This window comes from Leishmania donovani, chromosome 20 (assembly GCF_000227135.1).
Source record: "Leishmania donovani BPK282A1 complete genome, chromosome 20".
NCBI classification, from domain to species: Eukaryota; Euglenozoa; class Kinetoplastea; order Trypanosomatida; family Trypanosomatidae; genus Leishmania; species Leishmania donovani.
In genome coordinates this window covers 193435-216236 of record NC_018247.1, presented here as the reverse complement: position 1 = coordinate 216236, position 22802 = coordinate 193435, and the positions used below count along the sequence as shown (strand labels likewise).

The following is a 22802-nucleotide window of genomic DNA, read 5'->3' as shown; positions in this document are numbered from 1 at the left end:
TGTGACGGTGTGGGCGATTCGCCCTCCCGCTGTGGGGCGCTTTCGTGTTGCGGTGGTGACCGGGGTCCACGCGTCCTCGCTTCTGTGCCGCTTCGGTGGGCATGGCGGTCTTTGCGGATGAATTCGGCGATCAAGGCACGGTGCCGGTGTCCAGTCCACGTTGCCGAAAGAGCAAAGTAGTGGAAGAGAGAGACACACCCCAGCGCCAGCACCAGCGCGAGCACGAAAGTGGGTGAGATCCTCCGAAAAGAGGCGACCAAAAACAGCAGCAGCGGCAGTGCGCGTAAGGAAGCAAAAAAAAAAACGGGGAAAAAACAGGAAAGCTCGCGAGTGCGCTTAAATCTACGAAGGGGGAGGGAGGGAGGGAAAAGAGAGGGGCGTGTATGTGCGTGTGTAGTGGGAACACTACGACTATGCGAGCCGTGTAAGACGGTGGCGGTGCTTTTAGTGGAAGATGTGCACGTGATCCGTGCATGGCAGCATCGTCCGGTGGCTGAGAATGAGAGAAATCGAACAGAAGGGAGAGGCGTATATGTCTTCGCGTCCGCGTGCGTGTGGAAGGTGTTGCCCGAGGACAGCGACTTTCAAAGCCGTGAAGGTAAACCGCCACATGCATAGATCCTTCTAAACGCAGGTCAATGGAAAGCGAGCGAGAGAGGGATTGGGGCATTCGTATCGGCCAGCCACCTTAGCGCAACCACCCACATCAATGTCTCCTTGCAAGGGGCACTGACACGGCTTCCTGGCCCTCATCCTTCCCTCGGCGGCTGCGCCTCCCTCTCGCTCCGCGTTGGGTGATCACCGCGTGCTGCTGAGAGCGCCACTGCTGATGGCGTGAGCGTCGCAGCAGCAGGGTAGGAGGTGGTCCGAAACGGCGAGGTTCCATCTCTGTCACCACCACCGCCTAGCCCTGTTCGCCGTCTTCATCATTCTCTTGGTGGCTGTTGACGACAAAGTCTTGCGCCGGAGGCTCAGCACACTCCTCTGAGACGGCTACATCACTTGCCGTCGAACTAGCGGCTCCAATGGCTGCGGCACGTGGCACGTGCACGCTCTCGTCCCCGTCACCGCCGGTGATCACCCTCTCCAGTGCTCTCCCAAGCGACTCCATACGGTTCTCCAGCGCCGTCACCCCCATGAGCACGCGATCGGTTATGCTCGCGCTGGATGGAGGGGCCTCCGTCCGCGGCGGCGCCAAAGACGGCGCGGACGGGCGGCGTTGGGCGCCGAACGCGTCCACAACGTCTTCGGCGCCATCCGCGCCCATTTCGTTGGGCGTGAGCTCGCGGAAGAACCTGTCGTTGTTCCAAATTCCGTAAATGCACTTCTCAGAGCCGGGGAGGCAGAGCTTGCCACGGCCCTGCTTCTTGCCGCAACGCCAGTTGCCGACAAACACCTGCCCATTCGCGAGAGTCTCGCGGCCTTTGCCGTGCCTCTGCCCAGCTTTCCACTGCCCCGAGTAGCGATCGCCCCTCAGGGTGGCGTAGGTGCCCTGGCCCTCCGGCTTGTCGTCCGCGTACATGCCTTCGTAGATGTCCCCCTGTACAAAGAGATACACACCACGGCCGGAGCGCTTCCCTTGGCGCCAGTTGCCGCGGTACACATCCCCGTTCCTGTAGTGCTTCTCGCCAAAGCCGTCGGGGGCGCCATCACGCCACTCGCCCGTGTAGACGTTGCCGTTGTTGTAGTGCTGGCACCCGTGGCCATGACGGAGCCCCGTCCGCGGATTCACCTGGCCAACGTAGCGTCCAAAGGCGAACATGAGCTCTTTCGTTTCGAAGTCGGCAGCCTCATCGCTGGACTCGTCGCCACTGTGCGAAGAAGAGGAAGACGAGGTAGATTTCGCGGGTGGAGAACACCTGTCCTGCTTGCCAACGTTAGCACCCACTGGTGCACCTGCGCCGCTCTGAGCAGCGTTGAGGCCAGAGGTGCAGGGCTGCGAGCGCGCTTGGGCGATGTCTGAGGACACAACCTTGCCCACGAGCAACGGCTCCATTGAGTCGGCTACGTCTGACAGCGTGGCGGCGACCGACTTCGCCTCGGCTACACTAACGGAGACGGTGGAGGCACCAGAAGCTGTCGGGGGCGGCGGTGCCTGTGGGCTCGTGTGAGCAGTCGCGTCTGCTGCGAGGGAAGCGTTAGTGGTTGTTTCTGCAGAAGGCTGCTGCGCAGCAGCGGTGGGGACGTGGGGTTCACTCATGGCTGTACCTTGGTAGTTCACTCTGTTCGGGTGCCAAAGAGAGACGAGGAGGGGAGGGGATGGGAAACCGGGAGAAGGCTGCTACGCAAGGTCTGTTGAGTGAGTGCGCGGTGATACTCCGTAGCGGAAACGATGGGATGCGTGCGTGCGTGCGTGCGTGTGTGTGTATACAGATCTATACATGCATATATATAGAGAGAGAGGATGGCGTGAGAGAGAGAGGGTGGTGGTGGTGGAAAGCGCAGGGAGGAGCATTAGCAAAGAGCGCGAAGAAGGTGGCAGAGGTTCCCCCCATTTTCTGTTTTCTGCCTCGCCCCTTCATATCCGCACAGCCGACGTCTCGGGAGAACGCAGGGGTAAGAGGGATCACGTCAGCGGAGAAGGGAGGGAGGGGCAAGGGGATGAGAGATGCACACTCCACCCGCACCCTACGCGCCACGTGCGCAGAGCTATCCCTATCTCCTTTTCGTCTTAGCTGTTGCAGCACCCGGTGCTGCGCGCGGGTGCATCGGCAAACCCTTTGGCACTGCCGCCTCTGTCATTGTTTTTTTTTTTGGTTGTGATCTGAAGAGGCGGTGGTGATGGCACGTACGCACACAAGATGAACACGCGATGAACAAACAACACACCTGCCCACACCCGGTGGGGAGAGCGACCGCGAAAGCAAGGCCGCCATGGGAGGTCTTGGTAGGCTGTAAGGGTGGGGGTGCAGGTGGAGGGGGGGGGGATGACGCTCACATGTGTGACGTGGGCATGGAGAGGGAGTCGGTAAAGGAATACACATAGAGGTACTCGTAAATCGCACTGTGCGTGTGTGAGCGAAAAAAAAACGCCCAAGAAATTGAAGGCGCACAGGCGGACAGAGATGCACGCTGGCACCGATAGACCTGACACTCCCCAACGTCCCTAACGCACACAGAGGCAGAGAGGTCGGTCACCCATGCACAACGGGTGAAAACGACAAGAGGGTCGCACGATCTCACCACACAAACAACAAAAAGGTTATTGTGCTCACATAAACGTTTTCGAGGTGGTCATGACGGCGCGAGGGCATCGCCCAGTGCATCCAATCACGCGGCCCGGCTCACCCACTCTCTGCATGTGAGCGGAGGCCAAGCAGCCCCCCACCTCTGCCACATGCCAGACCACTTCTGGTGCTGACAGGGCCAAGCACCCACTACGCAAGGAAGGTGAGAGCGATGCATCGCTGATGATGTCGGCGTTGAATCGCAGGATGGCGTCGCGTCAGAAAGGCCTGCGAGGCAGGGGGTAGGTGGGCCAGTCGAGTTGGAGTCAGGGGCCGTCCTCTCGCATGACTGAGCCGGCGCATTGCTGTAACGCGCGTGCCTACGACATGCTTCGCACCGCGCGGTTGGGGCACCTGTGACACGTCCGAGGTAGAATGAAGTTCGACTAACGTTCCGTGGCAGCGAGCAGACATGTTGAAATATATATATGTACATATTTCCAAGCGTGCAGCAGCCAAACGCGAACGTTTCAAGTGTGGGCTTTTGCCTAAGGGGGGCGGGCTGGCAGGCGGGGGAAGGGGTGTGCGGCTACGCGCAGAGCGGGGAGAGACATGAACACGCGGCTCAGTGGCGTCGCGTGGGGTCGGCGCGCCGCATCCACGGCGGCGGGCATTCGCATGCCAGCGCACCACAATGCCTTCCCCCCCCCCTAAGGTGAGAGGAGCAGATAACTATCTTCCGAGTTCATCATCGTTTCTATCGACGCCAACGCCGCCAGAGCACCTTCGTGAAAGGTTCGAGTTGCGCTGCCTGTCTCATCCTCACGGGCGGCAGTTGGGCGAGGCGGGAGCAAGTGCAGTGCCTTGCCATTGGGAGTGCACGCGGGCTGCGGCGATTGCCGCCTCGCCTCCACGCCGTCCTCCCCCTTCCTGTCCTGATTCATACCAGCATTACCGCTCGCGCGGGCGCCTTGCTCTACGCTGGTCTCGAGACAAACAGCATCCCCTGTGACGGCAGCTACAAACGCCGGTGACGTATCCATGAAAAATGCAGGCAAAGCCCTCGTAACGATGACGTGGCCGTCATCCGCGCTTGCGCCCTGATCCACAGACGTGGAGGCAGAGTAGATACAGGGCACAGGCTGGGCCCGCGCTGCTGTTCGACTGAACTTTCGGTTTCGCGGCGCTGCTTCCACTCTCCGCGGCGTTGCGGAGCCGCTCGATGCGCCTTCAGAGGCTTGCAGTGGCGTGGCGTGCCTCCACGGTAGCGTTCGGTCGCCCGGTCCGTCGGACGCATTCGAAGACTCCAACACTGCTGACAGCCACGGCGACCTGGCCCGCTGGGCGTGAACGGCGCCGCTGCCGTTGCTGCTGCACAGCCCACGACCACTCCCATGCAGCGGCTCGCTAATCACCAGCGGCAACGAAAGGCTCCCGGTGAGCGAGGCAACGCTAGCCGGTAGGCTTGACGGCATAGCGGTGCTGCCCGCGGCTACGTCCACGCCGCCGGCAGCAGCAGCGCCACGACCGCGGAAAGAGCCCTGAGGCATCTCGCCAGACGATTGAGTTATCAGGGTGTCGTCTGTGCCACTATCGCTGCTTTCGGGCCGGCGGCGCGGGAAGGAGACAGAGGAGGCGGCGGCCTCGGTAGCCTCACTCTTCACGTCAACGTACCAAAAAGACTGGTCCTGGCGTTCGGCGGCGCTGTCCGACGCCCCTCGCAGAGTCTTCTCCAGCGATTCCTCTTGAAAGCTCCCTTGGCCACTCAGAGGCGTCGAGGACGCCTTCATAGGAGCCTGGAAGGTACTGCCACCGCTGCCGCTGCTCGCGCTGTCGTGGAGGGACTCTCCTGCGTAGACGGCCGCGGGCGTTGGGGTGCGCACTCCTCGCTGCCGGACATTCATTTGCGCCGCCCACTTCGCCGCCTCTCCCGCAGTGTGGCGCGCCATCGCAGTCTCCCACGACTCCAACGTCTGCGTGTACTTGCGGTAGCGCATGAGCACCAGCACGTACACAACAAGCAGGATGAAGGCGGTGCTGGCGAGCATCAACTCCACCTGCAGTCGCCACAGCTTGTTCGTGGCAAGGGTCCACATGATGGAGTCCTTCGCTGGAAGAGTGGACGACGCCTCTAACCGTAAAAGCCGGGCGCACGCAAGGCGCCCAGCGCGTAGCAAGCCCTGTAGAGCGTACAGTACGCAGAGGAGCAGAATGCGCACCGCATACACCACGCCCACTAGTGGTGCAAGCACCGCTGAAGCAGCGGCGTCGGCAGCGGTACTGTCTACAGCAGCGCTGCTGACGCTCCCTGCCATGCCCAAACCGCTCCCATTCGCGGGAGCAGCTGTACTTGGCGCAGCCAGCCACCGACTGGACAAGCTGCCGCCGCTTCCAGCCAGCTCGGCACTCCACGTCCACCACGAGGCCGCCCACGTGTGCGCTTGCCGTTGATAAAAACTGAGTGTGGCCGCCACAACAAACATGCTCCAGTTCTCCGCCCGCGAACCCATGGGAAAGTCCTCGAGCAGTTGGCGACACTCGAGCGGAAACACGTCACTTGTGAAGCCACGAGCTAAGTACGGCGCGTCGGACAGCCGCCACTCCGTTGTGTTTCGAGCGCCTGCTGAGTCTGGCACAATCATCGGCGGATGCCGATCTTTCGCCTTTACTGTTCCATCCCTAAGCATACACACGTCCCGCGAAATCCCGCCCTCCGTGATGCTTTCGCTCTCGCGTACCACGTGCGGGGAAGCAGCGCCGTGTTGCGAGGCGTTCGTAGCGAGTATGCTCGTGCTGGCAGTGGGTGATGAAGACGGCAAGGGGGTGGAGGAAACCGAAGGAGGCGGAGCCGCGGCGACGTGTGGCGGCGCCTTTGCCGTCTGGTGGTCGGCCGTGGCCTCCTGAGACGCCGCGGGGAAAGGTGCTTTACCCGGCTTCACCGACGAAGAAAGATCCGTGATGGTGATAGAGATGGGTGGGTTCTGTTCGTGCATGCAGTTCACGAGGCGCCAGCGGCGCCTCCGCGCTTCTGCGCTGGGAATGGAAATCCACGCGTTCGACCGCAGATCCAATACCGCGGCGTCGGAGTAGATGTACGCCTCGAGCTTCCGCCAGCTGGCCGCGGTCATACCCAGTTGCGCCGATGCGCCGCCATCACGAGAACCACTACCGCTGAGCTGCTGCTGGGGCTCTCTCTCATCGATTTCAGAGGGGAAGTAGTCGTCACTCACGAGTTGAATGACGTGCGTGCCGCCGCCCTCAGCGGCATCCATTGCACGAGTCCGGAGCGCACGCACAGGTGCACCGACGCGGATCCACGACGGATCTGCGTCCGTCGAATGAAGTGCGTTACAGACCCTGAAGGGAGGGGAGGAGGAGCAGCGCGAGAATACAAGGTGGTCCGCGCACGTGTGCTAGCTGCGCGCTTCACGCCCCAAAGTAAACGTGAGCCTGGGCTGCTGGTGAGAGACGGACAGGGTGGGGTGGGGGGTGATGGCGTATGTGTCTCTGTTGATGGCCTACTGAAGCTGTCGCCTTTTATCTTCGCCGCCACTACAAGCGAGAGGGAGGGTTTAGAGAAGAGCGAAACACACAAGACAGCGAAACTTGCGAAGGCTGCTGTATTTCAAAATGGAAGCAGCGGAAAGACGGAAAGCGAATAGATGAAGCACAAAGAAAGAGAGCGTGCGAGGACAGCGTTGCTGGGTTACCTTGTCTTCTTTTTGTCCAGGTGGGGGAGTCGGAGGGGCAGGGAGACGGCATGACTCCATCTGAGCGTGGCACGAGCTGCGCATGCGTCTTTTTATCCCACCCCCAACTCACAGAGAAAAAGCTTGAGAGCCGAGATACTGCGTTGTGGAAGATGCGCCGGCCGTCGTCGACGGCGGGCCATCTTGCATCAGCCACATGCCTGCCGCGCAGAAGCGAACACCTTTGACGTGGTTCGTGTTGCTCGTATTTGCCTTTGTGCCAGTGAAACCGTTACCACCGTCTTTATAGATATTACACGCGCAGATGTGGGAGACGTCAGAGCTTCGCTGCAACACAAGAAACGGATGACCTCCGTCTTTGCTTACAGCGCCAAAATAAAAAGCGAGTGCGGAGGTCACCCATCACGCACCGGTACCCGAACATCACTGCCCGCTCACCTTCCCTCCTCCTCTTCTTCCCTTCTCCCCCATAGATGCAGGACATGGCCACGCAGAGGAGCACCAGCGTGGTTTCCTTCCGTTGCCTTGCTGGAGTCGCTCAGCGGTGGGCAGAGCCCTCGTTCGGCGAGTGGCTTTTGTGCGTCCCCCTTTCAGCTTTTCGCAACAGTCGTTTTTGCCATCGCGTCGTCCTTTGGTGCCCGCGGGAACCAGTGAACGCAGCAGGAGAGAGCGAGAGCAAAACGAAAGCCCATCGCATCCAGAGCGCGGTCAGCGAGACGGAGGCAAGAGAGGAGAGGGAGGGGTGAGGGGGGGGGGGGCTGGTGAGTGTGGAGAGGCGACCAAGAGGCGCACGGATGTCAGCTCAGCACAGCGAAAAAAAGAAAAAAAAAAAAACGGCGGCATCGAGACAGCTCCCCTCCTCCGGCTCCCGGATCGCATCCTCGCTTCCTATGCCGTGCTTCGCAGTTTGCACTGCTGCTGACTCAGCTCACTCCTTTGCGGTGCTGCGGAGGGTGGGGAGTGCTCAGAGTCACTCACAGCGCAAGCCCCTCTTCTGCTACTGACACAGCCACTTGCGGCGCGTCATGTTCACTTAGGCAATTTTTTTTTTGCGTCCGTTCTCTATGTATGTGCGTCGGCCGTATCTTCTTTCTAGTGTGGTTGACAGGAGACGCACCCCCCTTCCCACGCTGTCATCACCCCCCTCTCTTCCACCCTTCCTACTACGTCCGTTTCGCCTCTGTTGAGCGGCAGCGATACACACATCCGCTGTGAATGGACAGCAGAGAAAGACAGAAGGAAAGCAGGAAAAAAGTGGTGCGATGGCAACACTCCGTCTCCCAGGATGGCCTCCGTGCGCTCTCCCGCTGCATCCGTTTGCGTGTTCGGGGTGAAAACGGAGAGAGAGGTCTGGCGACACAAAACCACAAGCTCCCTTTCCTGGGGCATCCCCGCCACCTTCTTTCGTGTGCCGGCGCCTACGCCATCCCGACGTGTTTGTGTGTGGGGCTGGAGTGGGGTGAGGGGAAGAAAGCACTAAAGAGACGGGCGCCTGCAGCGATCGCGACACACTGGCAGTGAGCCGAGGGCGAGGAACCGCCTGTGCCGCGGCGCGTGACAGACCGCACGTGCGTCGTTCTCAGACACCGCGCTTTTCGTTTTGTTTGTTGCTCTTTCGTCCGTTGCCTTTGCGGCGTGCGCTGCCCCGGGAGGAGGAGGAGGACGAGGAGGAGGGAGGCACATCGGCGTGTGCAATGGCCCCGCACATGTTCGCAGATCACCGATAGGCGTACCCACGAAGAGGGAGAGAGAGCCACACACACACAGATACACACACGCACACGCACGGCCCTTCACGGAGCGCGCATCGAAGTCCTTCTTCGTGTCTCGCTGTCTGTCGACGTCAGGGGTTTTGTTGGCTCCCTACCCCACGCCGCCGCTCTTCAGCCGCACAAAAGCAGGGGCCGCCATCCACTCCCCCAACACCACCACCAAAGCACGTTCAACAGGAACGCCGCCCCACCCTGCCCCTCTGCGCCCCCATCGAGACGCTACCTGCACGCTTGGCTCGATTGGGCCGAGGCGGGCAGGCGGCGCGCGGTGCACTCCGCGGGCCAATTCACCTCCTTGCCAGCCGCCGCTGCGAAGAAGGCAAGATACGGCGGCGAGGGGTCGAGCGGGGTGGAGACGAACTCGGGGTGGAACTGCACGGCAAGGAAAAACTTGAGCGACGGATTTTCAATGGCCTCGACACGCAGGTTCTCGCCGGCGTCGGGGTCTGAGACGGCGGAGATGACGAGGCCTTGTTTGCGTAGATCATTCAGGTATTTGCCGTGCACCTCATAGCGGTGGCGGTGGCGTTCTAGCACAACCTTGGCGCCGGAGTAGATGGTGCTCATGCGCGAGTGCGGCTCCACAATGTGCACTTCACGAGCGCCAAGGTGCATGTTGGCACCCATGCGCTCTCGGTCGGCGTCCATGATGCGCACCACTTGGCGTGTGCTGGAGGCGTCGAACTCCTCGCTGTTCGCGTCCTCCCAGCCGAGTTGGCTGCGGGCAAACTCGATGAGGGCGACCTGCATGCCCAGGCAGACGCCAAAATACGGGATGTTGTGCTCGCGAGCCAGCCGCACCGCGTTCACCTTACCGTCGATGCCGCGAACACCGAAGCCGCCAGGGACGAAGATGCCGTCGCACTCGAGCAGCGCCGCCTTTGCCTCCTCGGCGTTTTCGCCCTCCAGCTGCTCGCTCTCCAGGTAGAAGACCTCGACGTTGATGCCGAGGGCAAGCTGGCAGTGCTCGAAGCACTGAAGCACAGAGAAGTACGCGTCCGACCCGCCTGTCACGTACTTGCCGACAAAGGCGATGCGGACCTTCTGGTTGTTCGGGTTCTGCAGAATATCCGAGAACTTTTTGAAGGTTTGATAGGTCGGCGCGTCCGTGGGCGGCATGTTTGGCCGCAGGCGCAACTTGTGCAAGAGGCGATCGATCAAACCCTGATCCACAAACTTGACGGGAATCTGGTAGAGGCAGTTCACGTCGGGGGCGCCGATGATGTCCTTGCTCTGAACGCCGCACTGGTCCGACAGTTTCGCTTTCACATCCGCAGCCAAAGGCTGCTCGCTGCGGCACACGAGAAAGTCGGGTTGCAGGCCCAGGGAGAGCAGCGCGCGGCAGCTGTGCTGCGTCGGCTTCGTTTTCTGCGTCCCTCCAAACACCGGAAGGTACGTCGTGTGCAGGAGGCAGAAGTCCTCTGGCAGAATAGAGTAGCGCAGCCGGCGCAGTGCCTCGACAAAGGGCTGCGATTCCATGTCGCCTACCGTGCCGCCCAGCTCAATCATGCAAATCTCCGGCCGCTTGTTTGAGCCGCTCATGGGTGTCTGACAGATCTTGAAGATGTGGTTCACAACCTCGTTCGTGAAGTGCGGGACAAGCTGCACGGTCTTGCCCAAAAAACCTCCGGCGCGCTCCTTCGTTAGCAGCTTCTGGTACACCTTGCCAGTTGTGATGTTGTGGTCGCGGGTCAGGTGCACCGACATCCAGCGCTCGTAGTTGCCGAGGTCGAGGTCCGCCTCACCGCCGTCCTCCAGCACGTAGACTTCACCATGTTCATACGGGCTCATGAGACCTGCGTCAATGTTGATGTAAGGGTCGATCTTGATGCTGCACACACGGTAGCCGGAAGCGTGCAGCAGGGCACCGATGGCACTGGTCGTGACACCCTTGCCGAGGGAGCTGCACACGCCACCGCTCACCACAACAAACTTCACCCGCTCCTCACCCTGGTTCTGCGACAGCAGCAGCGGCGAAGGGAGGTAGTACGCACTCCCCGACGCGGTCTTGCGCTCCTCCATGATTAACAATGACAAGCCAAAGACGCCCTTGCTAGTTCTGTAGCTCAGCGGAACACGAGGAGCACGCGCGCACACGCACACACGACGAGAAGCAAAGAATCGACGGCGACAACGTAACGTCGAGGGACGAGTAAGGACAATACGCTAGCACGTCACTCGATGGGCTTGCTTATGTGTCCTCTGTGGTTGTTCAGCTGGTTCCGTTTTATGCGATGGCTGTGAGAGTGCAAGAGTGAGAGAGGACTCTCTGAGGTGCAGCAGATGGGGGTTCAGAAGGGAGAGGCTGGGGGAGGGGGGCAAGGGGCGGAGATCTGCGGCAGAGCTGCTCGTCGGTCTCAGCAGGACCGAACGCGAGCTCACGGAAGAAACAGCACGAGAATGGTGGGGCACAAGAACGCTAGCGCAGAGGACAAGACGCTTCTTGGCGTGACTGTATGTAATGCTGCGCGTGCCCGGCACTTTACGGTGCAATACGCACCACGAACGTCTTGGAGCGGCCTTCACTTTTTTTTCGTTCCGCTTCCGTCACAGTTTTAGGGTCACTGCGTATGCATCTCTTCTCCCGTACCTCTGCTTTCCGGGTTTGCTTGATTCCGTCGCGCTGTGCTGCGGAACTCTGGGGCGCGGGTGATGGTGGTGAGGATGGTGGGGTGGGGGGCGGAGGGCTGCAGCCATCCCTCCGCATGGGTCCAGCGCCCTTCCGCATCTGTTTTCGTCTGTGTGTGTGTGCGTGTGTGTCTCTCCCTCGCCTGACAATAGCATCCAATCAAGCAGCCCCACTTTCGCCGTCTTTTTCATCAGCGACGCGCCCCATCAGCATGCTCGCAGTGCTCATTCCTGCGGTCCCCGGGCTTTGCGCGGCGGCACCTCCGACCTTGGCACCTTACCCGCACACAGACACACAGGCATAGATGAGCGCATAAATCCATGCCATCTGCACCCCTCCACGGCGATCCGTGAAACACGAAAATGCGCACGATCGTGCGTGCTATCAGTCTGCATGAAACCAGTGCGTGTACGAGGATTTGAGGGCGGCGCAACTTGCCATCAGCTGCTCGCGGGAGACCGTGCCTGCCGATGATGCTGGTGCCTGCTGTTGCGAGGCTTCAGCACCAAAGGTGCGTGACCGGCCCACGGCCTCCACCTCTGCTGCTGTGGCAGACGGATAGCTGTGGTGCGCCTCGTACAGCTGCAGTGCTGCCTTCTGCCGTCCAGACAGTGCATCCCCCTTTGGAATCATCACCAAGGCATGATAGAGGATTGTGTGCGGAGCTGCCGCCGCTGCAGAGGCGCGATTCGTGGCATCGGGTGCCCCATACACATCCAGCGGAAGAACCTCACCGCTTCGCACACACGGCGGCACGTGCACCGTGCCGAACCCATTCAGCGTCGGTACGTTGACACGACCGCCGAGTAATGCTACTGAGAGCGGCAGTGGCAGCATCGCATGCAGCTCGTGGCTCCTCTCGGGACTACGGTAGAAATAGCGGTGCTCGCTCACCAGCACAGTGAGGAGTAGATCACCAGCATGGCCACCACGCACCCCGTCATGTCCCTGGTGGCGAAGGCGGAAGAGGGAGTTGGACAGGGTACCTGCGGGCACGCTGACCGGCACCTGCACCGCCTGGTGGAGCTGCACGCCACGGCCATCACACGCGCGGCACGGCGGCGCCGGCACGGTCCCCTCGCCACCGCAGTAGAGGCAGCGGCGTTCAATGTGATAGGTGGCACTTGGCATGTGCGCAGAGCCGCGGCCCAGGCACTGCGGGCACTTCCGCGGTGTCCGCAGCTGCTGCCGACCCGAGCCGCGACACGTGACGCAGCGAACATTTTTGTGTATCGCCACCTCCACTTCACAGCCTGCTAGACTCTGCTCGAGGGTGACGCGCAGCAGGTGCGTGATGTCGGTACCGTTCAGCGCCCCTGCTGCGTCCGCTGCCTTGTAGGCGGTGGCGTTTGACGAGGTGGCACCACTGGCGCTCTCGCCGACGCCGGTGGCGTTTCGGAAGGCATCGCCAAGTGCCTCCGCCGTCGGCACCTCGCTGCGACCGGGGGGCCCCGAACTCAAAGCTGAACCGCCAGCCTTTCCCGTGGGCAAGCAGCGACCAACACCGCTGCCGGTGCTCTCGCGGTCAATGGCGTGGTCCACGTAGGTGAACTGCTGGTGCTCCGGGTTGAAGTTGGCGGCCACCTGACCGCCGTCGCACAGAACATGTAGTCGAGCGTCGTTGGAGGCGTAGTAATGACTTGCGTAGTTCGTGCGGAAGCAGTCGTCCTGTAGGCGGGTGTACGCATCCTTCAGCTCCGACAGTCGCTTCTTGTCCGCTGGGTCGTTCGCGGGGTCCTTTAGCTCTTCGACGCGTCGCAGCAGGGCCTGCCGCAGTTCAGTGGTGCTGCGGCGCACAAGGCGTGCCTCCGTGTCTTTGGCGAAGCCCAGCTTGTTATAGAGAGACTCCTGTGGCCGGTCGTGCCCGCGTTGGATCACTTGGAAGCAGCGACGCTGATAGAGTAGAGTGTGCCAAGGCATCCAGGGCCCCGTCGTGCGCACATGTGGGCCAACGCCGACACTCGCGCTACCGCTGCTGCGCCGGTTGCCACCGCACCACCGAACGCTCCTTGGCGCGAGCATAGCTTGCGAAGATGGTCAGAGATACCAAAGGAAGAGAACGAGGAGAAGAAAGGAGAAACGGGGACGTGAGCAGGTGCCGCTGACGTTGGGCTCTGCTGTCTGGGTGCGCGTGAGGGGCGGTGTTGCGTGCGATGAATCGCGACGGCACCGTGACAGCTACGACTCTGTTGCTCGTAATATCCCCTCCTGTCACGCCGCGTGCTGCCTAGAGAGAAGGGGTGGGGGGTGGGGAGGGGCAGGAATCAAGCAGTGTAATCGTCGGGGTCAGCCCCCCGGTTCGCTGCCAGCACAAACGCGCAAAGTGAGCCGCAAAGATGAGAGCGCGTGTCGGATGTGCGAAGGCACGGAGATGTGAAGCGAGAAAAATGGAAAGAAGAGCGTGAGGTGAAGAGAGACGGCAGCGGCGCTGGAAGGTGCAGCGACATCGGTTTCTTCCTGTTTTGCGTGTTTTCCTCGCCTCCGGGAGGCGTGCATGGCGTTCGTGTAGGACCACGTCCACAACTTCAGCCGCCCTTCCGCTACTCCCAGCCGGCCTCTCAGCGAACACACTTCGGGGCAGCAAGGCAGCAGGGAGGAAGAACGATATCCGAGGCTGCCACTCCTCTACGGAGCACTAGTAACTCCCTCCCTCATCGATTAGGTCTCGAGTTGATGCGCAAAAGCTTGCTCCATAACGCCCATTGACGTTCAATGGCATGATAAGCCTTCACGCTTTTCGTGTGTATGTATGGAGGTCGAGGGGGGCGTCTCTCCGCCTCTCTCGCTACACTCGCGTGGCGCGGCTGAGGCGACGTTTGCACGCTGAAGGGCGTGCATGTTTCATGGGATACGTGTGGGCGCGCCGCATTCGCAGCCGTTGAGCTGGGAGGAAAGGAACAAGGAAAGCAACAGCGGCGTCTGCGATTACAGATAGTGTGTCCATCAACTCAACGACGGGTTTTTGGTGTGTCCGTGTGTGTGTGGGGGGGGGGCACCAACGTCTCACCGGTCAGACCCACGCCCCCTTGCTTTCCCCCTTCCCCAGACGCTCCTTACTCGAGATCAAACTCATCCTCGTCGAGATCCTTCATGGAGCCGAAGTCCACGTTCTCGACGCCATCTTCTTCGGCCTCGCCTCCAAACAGCGCCCAGTCCGCGGACTTCAGACTATTATCCCAGAGCTGACGGCCTGACAGTTTCGAGGCGGACACCTTCACCGCTTTCTTCTCGCGCTCCGCCCGTGCCTTGGCCTTCTCAGCGTTGTGCTTGCGGCTCCACTCCTCGAAGAGTTCCCGCGTGACGGCGGCACCGACTCGGATGGTCGGGTCCTCCTCCACTGCGCCGGTGCGCTTTGCGGCCTCAGACGCCATCACCTCGCCGCGGCGCAGCAGGTCCGCCTTCTCCTCTTCCTCGACAGCGCGCGACAGAAACTCCTGCACCTGCTGCAGCACCAGCACAACGCTGTGCATGCCGATGTTCTCCTCGCATGTGCTGGCGATTTGCTTGGTGATGGCGCCGACTGGGATGCGGCGCGCCTTGGAGATGCACTCTACCGCGACAACGCACGGTGCCGATTCCGGGTACTCCTCGGTGGGGTAGGTGATGATCACTCTCAGCTGCGGCGGCTCATCCTGCGTGGCGGCTAAGGAGACGCAGTACGACGGCGGGTCGTCCGAGAGGCGCTCGTACGTGTCGTACATACCCTGCACCATCTCCATCTCCATCTCCTGCATTTCGGTCGGTGGTGGCATGGCTAAGGTGAGCGCAAACGGTGCGCGCCGTTCCGAATACTCGCTAACCTTCTTTGACCCACAGACGTGCCTGCGATGCGCCGTCCAATGTAGCGCGGGCGGCCCGGAGACGCGCGCGAGCAGTATTGACCTCGACCGAGGCGAGAAGGCCTGCGTCACCAGCGATGGCTAACGCCCTGACAGAAGCGTGCAGGAGAAGGAACACGCAAACGCACGCCCTTTCACGACTTGCACGCCGTCCCACTCGCTCCTTCTCAACCTCTTTGGTTTGTCTGTACGCGCTTCCACGCGTACTCTTCGCGTAAATTTCGGATGCGGTGTGCGCGTCCGTGCGTTTTACCTGTGTGTCTGTGTGTTTGTGTGTGTGTGCGTGTGTGATCGACAACGTCGCAAACCTGAGATGCGCATACGTATACATAGAGAGGGCGGAAGGGTGAGCGCATACTTGGCAGAGAAATGGAGCGCAGAACGGGCATCTTCCACGAAGGCCCGCGAGCACGCGCTTACGCAGCGGCACGCCGGCGTCAAAGCACAATCGAAGCGGCGGATGCCGTTCCGTGGGGGCCACTCCGTGAGGCTCAACAGTGAGCCTTCAAAGGCTCCCTCCCCCGCTTCCTCCCTCCCTCGCGCATCAAGTCGCGGGAGCGTATGCACAAGTACCTGGTACCGACGCGCCTTCACAAGGCAGCGCCACGCCTCCGTGCTGAAGTCGCCGTTCCCTTTCGCTGACTTCACTTTTTTGGTGCGCGCACGCACGTGTGTTCACCAGCGCCACGTTCATGTATCGGCTCGTTAGGGCGTGCCAAAAAGAGGCGCGTGATTCCCCTGCAAGCAACGACAACACAAACGCCTTCATTGCCCCACTCGTGATCGTGCGTGTCTGAGGCGACCCTGCCGCCACCGCCACCACCATCATTTTTTTTTTTCGCGTGTGAGCTCGCGCCTTATTTCATGCGAGCCCGGCCCGTCAGCCACGCCTCATCCCACTTGCTACGCTCGTCCAGGTAATGCTCAAAGCTGCCCTTCGCGGAAGTCACCTCATACTTCAGCTTGGGGTTGCCGGCGGGGATCCACAGCATCATGTTCGCCTCCTCGTTGCGCGAGTACACCTTTAGCCCACCCTTAATGCTCGTCTCCTCGGTGTGCGCGTCCATGACCGTGCCGATGAGCCGCACCGGCCGCGGGTTGTACTCGAAGTTGCACGTGATGGGAGAGCCGATGATCTGCTCCTTGGTGTGCTTCCACGGCTTCATGGAACCTTTCTTGATCGCCTCCATCGCCAACGCGCGCTGAATGCGGGCAATCGGCAGACGAGAGAAGAAGGCGTTGGCACGGGACACAAAGAAGTGTCGATTGGTGCGCTCGCGTGTGTAGCCCATTCTGCTGCTACAGAGAGAGGAGGGGAGCGAGAGAGAGGGTGGGGGGGGGCCGCGGTTAGCGGCGGGTGCTTTTTATGTCTCTGTGTGTGTGTGTGTGTGTGTGTGTGTGCCTGCTTGTGGTTCCCGCGATGCGAGCCCTTTACGAGAGACTTGCTTTCGTCCACGAGCTCCCCTTTGCAACCGACCTCTTCTTGCGGTGGGGACGCGACAAGAGGAGAGAACACGCGGCGAAGCGTACAGCTCAAGTTCGTGTGTACATGTGTGTATGTGCGTGTGTGTGTGTGTGTGCGTGTATAGTGGTGGAGCAAAGAGATGGTCGTGAAGGAGCGCACGGGGAGAATACCCATTCAAGGCCGTCGCGAACCGCTTGAACGGCAGGAAGGCTGCCAACTGCCGAAGGGGTTTGGGAGGGGTGCCCCAGCCCCCCGAGTCACTTTTCACTCGCATGTGCCATGGCGCCGTGTGCCACCAGTCGTGACCCATGCCCACTCCGATAATGCAGCGAGCGTCAGGGAGCAGGTCTCTCCCCGCCCTCTCCTCTGACATTAGCAGGTCACAAAGGGCGCCTTCTGACGACCCCATCATGTGGGCCTCGCTTGCTCCCAGAGCCGCCTCTCCTGCCTAAGTAGATGATCTGTTTCTTTTTCTCCCGTTGAACACCTTTGCTTGCCTCCAGCGTGAAGAGCAGAACACGGTGAGGCTTTCGAAGGCGCGCGCTCGTCAATTGTTGGAGAAAGGCGAGAGGTGCAGCAGGACAGAGGGACATGCACCGCCACAGCTCGAGGGTCAACCGCTACCCGTCACACCTGGAGAGGGTGAGGTGGGTGGGTGGGGGGGGGGGCATGCATAAATGATCGCCAGCCCCCTCGCACCGCGCTTTACGCTAGCGTCGTGTATGCGCCAACCACGCGCGTGTCGTCCCTGAAAGTGCCTTTCCATACATCACCGTTGGCAAAGGCCAGCGTGCCCTGACCGTTCATCTTTCCGGCCACCCAGTCCCCCTCGTACACGTAGTGCCCCGTGTGCGAGGCGTACGTGCCGTGGCCGTCGAAGAGCCCCTTCGCGAAGCCGCCGCGGTACACGTCTCCGTTTGCAAAGATCAGCAGCCCCTCCCCGTGCGGCAGGCCGGCCTCAAAACGGCCGGTGTAGGAGTGCGCGTCCTCGGCGAAGCGGTAGTAGCCGAAGCCGTGAAGTTGAAAGTTGCAGACGTGCCCAACGTAGGTGTCGTCGTTGCGGAAGCGGATACGGCACTCACCGGTGCCAGCCTTCGAAGCGGGGGCCGAGGAAGAGGAGGGGGCATGTGCAGGGGTGTGCTTTACCAGCTCTCCTGATGCGCCGGCGGGCGAGCGAGCCCATCCTCCCCGGCGCGCGGGAGCGCCAAGCCACTCAATGTAGTCGCCCTGGCCCAGCTGAAGGACATACGGTGCACGTACTCGACCCTCCTCGAGCGCACCGACGAAGAGCGCCTTGTTGTCCAGCTCCATGACGGCGTTGCCAGTCAGCGTGGTCGTGCCGGCTGCGGTGCGCGACGTGTGCGAGGCCGTGGACGGCAGCGCGCCGTTGTCACGCGACGAGGTGTCCGTAGGGCCCGTGCCGGGCGCCTGTAAGCTGCCGGCGGGCCTCCCGGAGGCGAAAGTGGCTGCTCCTTTGCTGTGCCGCGTTTGCACAATGGCGGGACCGACGAGCTGGTCGCCGCGCCAACCTCCCTGCACCGCCGTGGTTGGCAGCGACAGCACCCCAGCGCCGTCTCGTTTGTCCTCACGCCAGGTGCCGTGGAAGAAGTGCTGGTGGGCCGCGTCGTAGTACTGCGTGCCAGTGCCATCGCGCTTGGCTGCCAAGATAAGAGGTGTGGTGAGCCCTGCTGCTGAAGAGCTGAGCGCTCGAGGAGGCTGGTTCTCGATCGCGGCGGCACGGTCGTTCAGGACTGCCTGGCGGGTAAAGCTGCTGCTCGGGCGGTAGGTGATGACCTCACCCTCGTACAGGTGTGGCAACGCATAGGCAAGGCGCCCCTGGCGGCGCTGAGCGGTTGCCGCGCCAGTCGAGGTAGGCGCAACGGTCAGGGAGCCACGCTGCGCTCCCACGGAGGTACCACCGCTCTCTTTCTTCGCCTCTGCCCGAAGGCCCGGCTCCCCTGCCACTGGCGACGCAGCTGGAGGTCCTGCAGCGGCCGGCGTCACCCGACCAACTTGATGGGCACGGAAGTCAGGCGGTGTGAGCAGCGCGCTCGCTTCACCACCCGATTTGCTAGGTTTGCCCTTGACGGGGATGTAGACATTCTCTGGCCGGGGGGCCGCAGCGACGAGCTGCGCGGCGATACGAGAGGCGTACGTGAACGAGTCTGCTACAGCGGACTGCGCTGCCTCCTGCAGCTGCCGCTGTTTCGACAAGTACTCGTTCACGTTCTGTACACGCAGCTCAGCCGCGGCAGACGCGTCCATGGCGGCGCGTCGCTGCGCCTGCTCACGTGTAGTCCGTTCGATCTCTTCCAAGCGTGCACGCTCGGCGGCGGCGCGTGCCTGCGCTAGACGCGCGCGCTCCTCCACCTCCGCCTGCTCCACCGCCAGTGCACGGCGTCGAGATTCCAGTGCTGCCATCTCTTGCTGCATGGCGGCGATTTTCTCTTGATGAAGAAGTGCTGCGGCTCTCGCGAGCTCTCTCTCCTGGATGGCTGGCGCTGTTACATTGGCCGGTGGTGCGGTAGCGATGTTCTCGCGTGACTGAGCCTGCTTTGGCACCGGCGCGTGCAGCACGTTCTCGGGGTCGGTAGAGGCGAAGGCGGCTGCTGAAGCCTGGGTGTGCATGAGCGAGTGGCCCTGCGTCGCGTCCGGCGTGCGCGGCAGCGCCTCGTTCTCCTTTGTATGTAGGGCACCTTCCGCGCTCGAGGACTCGCACTTCTTGTCTGTCGGCATTGTGGACGATATCGTGTATGCATACGGGTCTTTGACAACAACTGAGGGCGTCTCCGTCGTCGCCGCCGTTGGGCCCCCGGCAGTCGAGGCTGGCTGCTGCTGGTGGTGGTGCGGACCTTCTGCTGGCGATACCGGGTCGTGCTGGCGGGCCCGCCAAGCAGCGAGCCGGTCCTGCAATGTTGGCCTGTGGTGCTCTCTCTCGGCTATCGCACTCGGCGCAGCCGAGGTGCGCTGCGCCTCTGCTTCACGTGCCCGCAGCCCTGATGCGTGCACTCGTTCTCGTGTAACCACCTGTAGCGCTGCGGCAGAGTCGTTAGATGGCCCTGCAGCATGTGGAGCCGCCGTCTCCGAGGGGGGATCGCCAGGAGAGCGAGCCCCCGTCGACTTTGATTGGCCCGCGACGGCTGACACCAATTTAGGTGTTGAACTGAGTGAGTCGGTGACGTCAATATCGAGCTTGCCGCGAGCGTCCATGCTTTTTTCCTTATGCACGCGCGCTTTGGTGAGTCTGCTGAGCGTCGCCTCTGGTATCGCCTCAACACCATCGGCGACGATATCGGAGTAGATGGCTCGCATCGCCTCACCCTCGCCCAGCGGCTCCGTGCGGCCATCGCGGTGTACAACCGGGAGCACCCACACGGACTTGCGCGTTACCGCATTGAAAAAGAAAACGGTGTTGTGGTGCGCCTTCGACACGCTGTAGCGCCACACGTGCTCACTATCGTCCGGCAATCGCGGCGATGTTGACTTCCCATCGGCGCCGCAGAGAAAGTTCGGCACGTAGTAGTCCCTGTGCTTGCGGCGGAGGTGCACGTACGTGGTGGGGCCTACCAGTATCTTGTCTGGCACGCCGGGCATCGGCGTTGCGTGTGTGCGAGGCCGGGAGAGGAGGGGTGGGAGGCGGCCGTTCAAGACGCGCACGCGTGCGCATGTATGTCTATGCGTGTGTACAAGTATCTTTTAAGGGCACCAGAAAAACAAGAACGCGAGAGAGATGATAAGGGCGCGGTGTGTGTGTGCGTGTGGGTGTGCCTGCCCTGCGCTTTTCTTGCCGCTCCCCATCGCTCCCCACCCCACGTACGTATGGACCTAGGCGATCCGGAGGAGCGAAGACGAGGCAGCCGACGGAGAACGTGACACGCGCTGCTGATGCTGACCTCTCCTTTCCTTCTCTTTGGAGCGGAGGGAGGGGGGGGGCAGCGGGGCTCTCACGTGGAGTGTTGGCGTTCTGGAGCTGCTGGCTGTATTTATGCGTGTGTGTATGTGTGTGCATGTGTATCTGCACCGCACAAAATCAACGGAAGATGATGCGAGATGGGCAGAGGGAGGGCGACGAGAGGGATAGCAAAGATGCGACACGAGCCCCCCGCCCCTGGTCACTTTTCTCTGTGTCTGTGTGTGTGTATACTGTGCTGAAGGTACAGCACACACCCACACACACACACTCCAGTGGCAACGATCAACGAGGAGGGTGGACGGGCGGAGGGAAGGAAGAGTTATCGCTCACATCCACGAAGAAAGCAAGCGAAACGAAAACAAGACGATGGCCTTGTAATGAATGCGATGGCTCACACCAGCACACGTGGCGTCCCCATTTGAACTTGTGCGCTGCCCTCAAGCACAGCACACATCCCGTTTCTTGTTTTCCTGGCTGCGTGCAGCGGGCGTTGCTCCAGCGCAGCCCTCGCACACGGCGAGGATTCGCTCTTGTTCGTCTGTTGCAGACATTTCGTTCCGTTCAGTTGGTTAGAGTGTAGATACGGTGAGCGAGACACACACACGCAGACACGCACAGACGCAGCGAAGGGACAAGAGCGACATGACGAAAAGAGTTTTGTCGCCAAGGTGGACTGCTGTGCGAGACAGCGCGCACACGCACGTGCCGCGCAGCGCAAATCGCGCAAAACGCCGGCGAGTGACTTACATAGGGCCGTGCCGTTTCGACGACCACCGCGCCACCTGCGTCCCGAGCAGCTTGCGGTACGTGCTGGGAAAGTCGGGGACGCCCGACTTCATATCCATCTTGAGGAACATGCCGGAGAACTTGCGGACAAAGCGCTCCCGCTCCTGCGCGCGTGCCGCCTCCGGCTGCTCCATCTTGAACTTCGCCAGCCGCTCGTAGTAGACGGCCTGTTCCGAGAGCTGCTTCTTCTCGTTTTCCTGAAGCGGGCGGGTGTAGGAGAGACCGAGGTCTCGAGCCACCTCGGAACGGGAGCGGCCCGTCTCAACGCAGCCGTTGAGGCCACGAGGGTCAAGCACGTCTGCGAGCTGCGTGCTGATCGCCAGCCCTGCGTTCCAGTCGTACCGCCAGTAGGAGCCCTGCCTGTACGTCACGAGGTTTGGCGGTTGCAGCACGTCCTGTACATCGTGGTCGCGGATTATCTCCCAGTACCGTTTGAAGTCCACCTTGCGAAGCCGGCGAAGGGTGTGGTTTAGCTTCCGTTCGGTGTTTGCCAGGATCGTCTTCACGATGTTGTTGTGCGGGTTCGTCAGCAAGTGGTTACGCAGCACGCGCACCTTCAGTGCCCGCTTCACCGCCAGAACGGCCGGGCTGGTTGTGTCGAAGTCGTGCTCAGCGTACCGTTCCATGTACATCGCCTCCTGTGCAAACTGCTTCTCTTGGATCGTCATCATGCTCATGCTGAAGGCCTTCTTGATGCTGTCGTTGTAGCCCTCTAGCATCTCCGTCGGTACGCTGAAGCGCTGCTCATAGGCGTGGCGACGCGTCGGGTATTTCTTGTACCAGAACGGGAAGCCCTTCGGCTGCCCATCCAGTTGCTTCAGCGCCGTCGAGAGGAGTGGGTGCTGCTGCTCAAACCGCATGACTCGCGTCTCGGGGATGTTCACGCCGTAGAGCATCTGCTCCTGCTTCTTCTTCTGAATAGGGCTGAGATTCGTGAAGATGGCGCCGTGGATGTTCTTGAGCGCGCGCTGCGATGGCATGTACGGCGTCGGCGGCTCCGGGTTCTTGCGCCACGGGTACCATAGCCAGATGGCCGGGTGCTCCATTTCTTCAATCGCATCCTTTAGCCCGCTGTGCGAGCGGCGGTGCACACGTCCGCGACCCTTGACGACGTCGCCATCGACCGTCTCAATCTTCACCTTTTCGGCTTTGTTCAGATTCGTTACCTTGGTGAAGTTCGACATGCGCTGCGGGGCCTTGTTCTTGCGGTTGAACACCCGCAGCAGCGCAGAGGTGTACGACAGCATGGTCGCGGCGCCAACGGATCGTGGGTGGGAGGGTGGGGGGAAGTAATCTGCAAAGACGACCCAATCTGACGAAACAGCGGAAAGGGCACTGGGAAGAGTGCTGCCCACAAACACGCTCAGAGAGGCTGAGGAGGGAGTCGACGGGGAGGGCGGGAGAGTGGCGTGCGTATCACCCAAGAATACTCCGACGGCCACGTCTCCTGCGTCTCGCTCGGCTTTCAAATGTGTTGCGTGTGCGTGCGTGTCACTGCGACACGACTGCACGGCGTGCCTC

At 61.4% G+C, this 22802-nt stretch overlaps 8 protein-coding genes across 8 annotated transcripts; all 8 read right to left on the bottom strand.

Annotated features, from left to right (window-relative positions):
- Positions 1 to 904: 904 nt before the first annotated feature.
- LDBPK_200650 (hypothetical protein) lies at positions 905 to 2200 on the bottom strand (the record flags this gene model as incomplete). Its single annotated transcript, XM_003860357.1, has 1 exon — positions 905 to 2200. The coding sequence occupies one exon, from the start codon at positions 2198 to 2200 to the stop codon at positions 905 to 907; it is 1296 nt and encodes a 431-aa protein (XP_003860405.1).
- Positions 2201 to 3877: 1677 nt separating this feature from the next.
- Positions 3878 to 6439, bottom strand: LDBPK_200640 (hypothetical protein, unknown function; the record flags this gene model as incomplete). The annotated part of the gene is made up of 1 exon (XM_003860356.1): positions 3878 to 6439. The coding sequence occupies one exon, from the start codon at positions 6437 to 6439 to the stop codon at positions 3878 to 3880; it is 2562 nt and encodes an 853-aa protein (XP_003860404.1).
- Positions 6440 to 8868: 2429 nt separating this feature from the next.
- On the bottom strand, positions 8869 to 10671 carry LDBPK_200630 (cytidine triphosphate synthase, putative; the record flags this gene model as incomplete). The annotated part of the gene is made up of 1 exon (XM_003860355.1): positions 8869 to 10671. The coding sequence occupies one exon, from the start codon at positions 10669 to 10671 to the stop codon at positions 8869 to 8871; it is 1803 nt and encodes a 600-aa protein (XP_003860403.1).
- A 991-nt stretch (positions 10672 to 11662) lies between these two features.
- LDBPK_200620 (chaperone protein DNAJ-like protein) lies at positions 11663 to 13300 on the bottom strand (the record flags this gene model as incomplete). The annotated part of the gene is made up of 1 exon (XM_003860354.1): positions 11663 to 13300. One exon carries the CDS (start codon positions 13298 to 13300, stop codon positions 11663 to 11665), a length of 1638 nt encoding a protein of 545 aa, XP_003860402.1.
- Positions 13301 to 14331: 1031 nt separating this feature from the next.
- On the bottom strand, positions 14332 to 15030 carry LDBPK_200610 (hypothetical protein, conserved; the record flags this gene model as incomplete). The annotated part of the gene is made up of 1 exon (XM_003860353.1): positions 14332 to 15030. One exon carries the CDS (start codon positions 15028 to 15030, stop codon positions 14332 to 14334), a length of 699 nt encoding a protein of 232 aa, XP_003860401.1.
- A 944-nt stretch (positions 15031 to 15974) lies between these two features.
- On the bottom strand, positions 15975 to 16409 carry LDBPK_200600 (hypothetical protein, conserved; the record flags this gene model as incomplete). The annotated part of the gene is made up of 1 exon (XM_003860352.1): positions 15975 to 16409. The coding sequence occupies one exon, from the start codon at positions 16407 to 16409 to the stop codon at positions 15975 to 15977; it is 435 nt and encodes a 144-aa protein (XP_003860400.1).
- An 878-nt stretch (positions 16410 to 17287) lies between these two features.
- LDBPK_200590 (hypothetical protein, conserved) lies at positions 17288 to 20176 on the bottom strand (the record flags this gene model as incomplete). Its single annotated transcript, XM_003860351.1, has 1 exon — positions 17288 to 20176. One exon carries the CDS (start codon positions 20174 to 20176, stop codon positions 17288 to 17290), a length of 2889 nt encoding a protein of 962 aa, XP_003860399.1.
- A 1062-nt stretch (positions 20177 to 21238) lies between these two features.
- Positions 21239 to 22528, bottom strand: LDBPK_200580 (hypothetical protein, conserved; the record flags this gene model as incomplete). The annotated part of the gene is made up of 1 exon (XM_003860350.1): positions 21239 to 22528. The coding sequence occupies one exon, from the start codon at positions 22526 to 22528 to the stop codon at positions 21239 to 21241; it is 1290 nt and encodes a 429-aa protein (XP_003860398.1).
- Between the last annotated feature and the right edge of the window lie 274 nt (positions 22529 to 22802).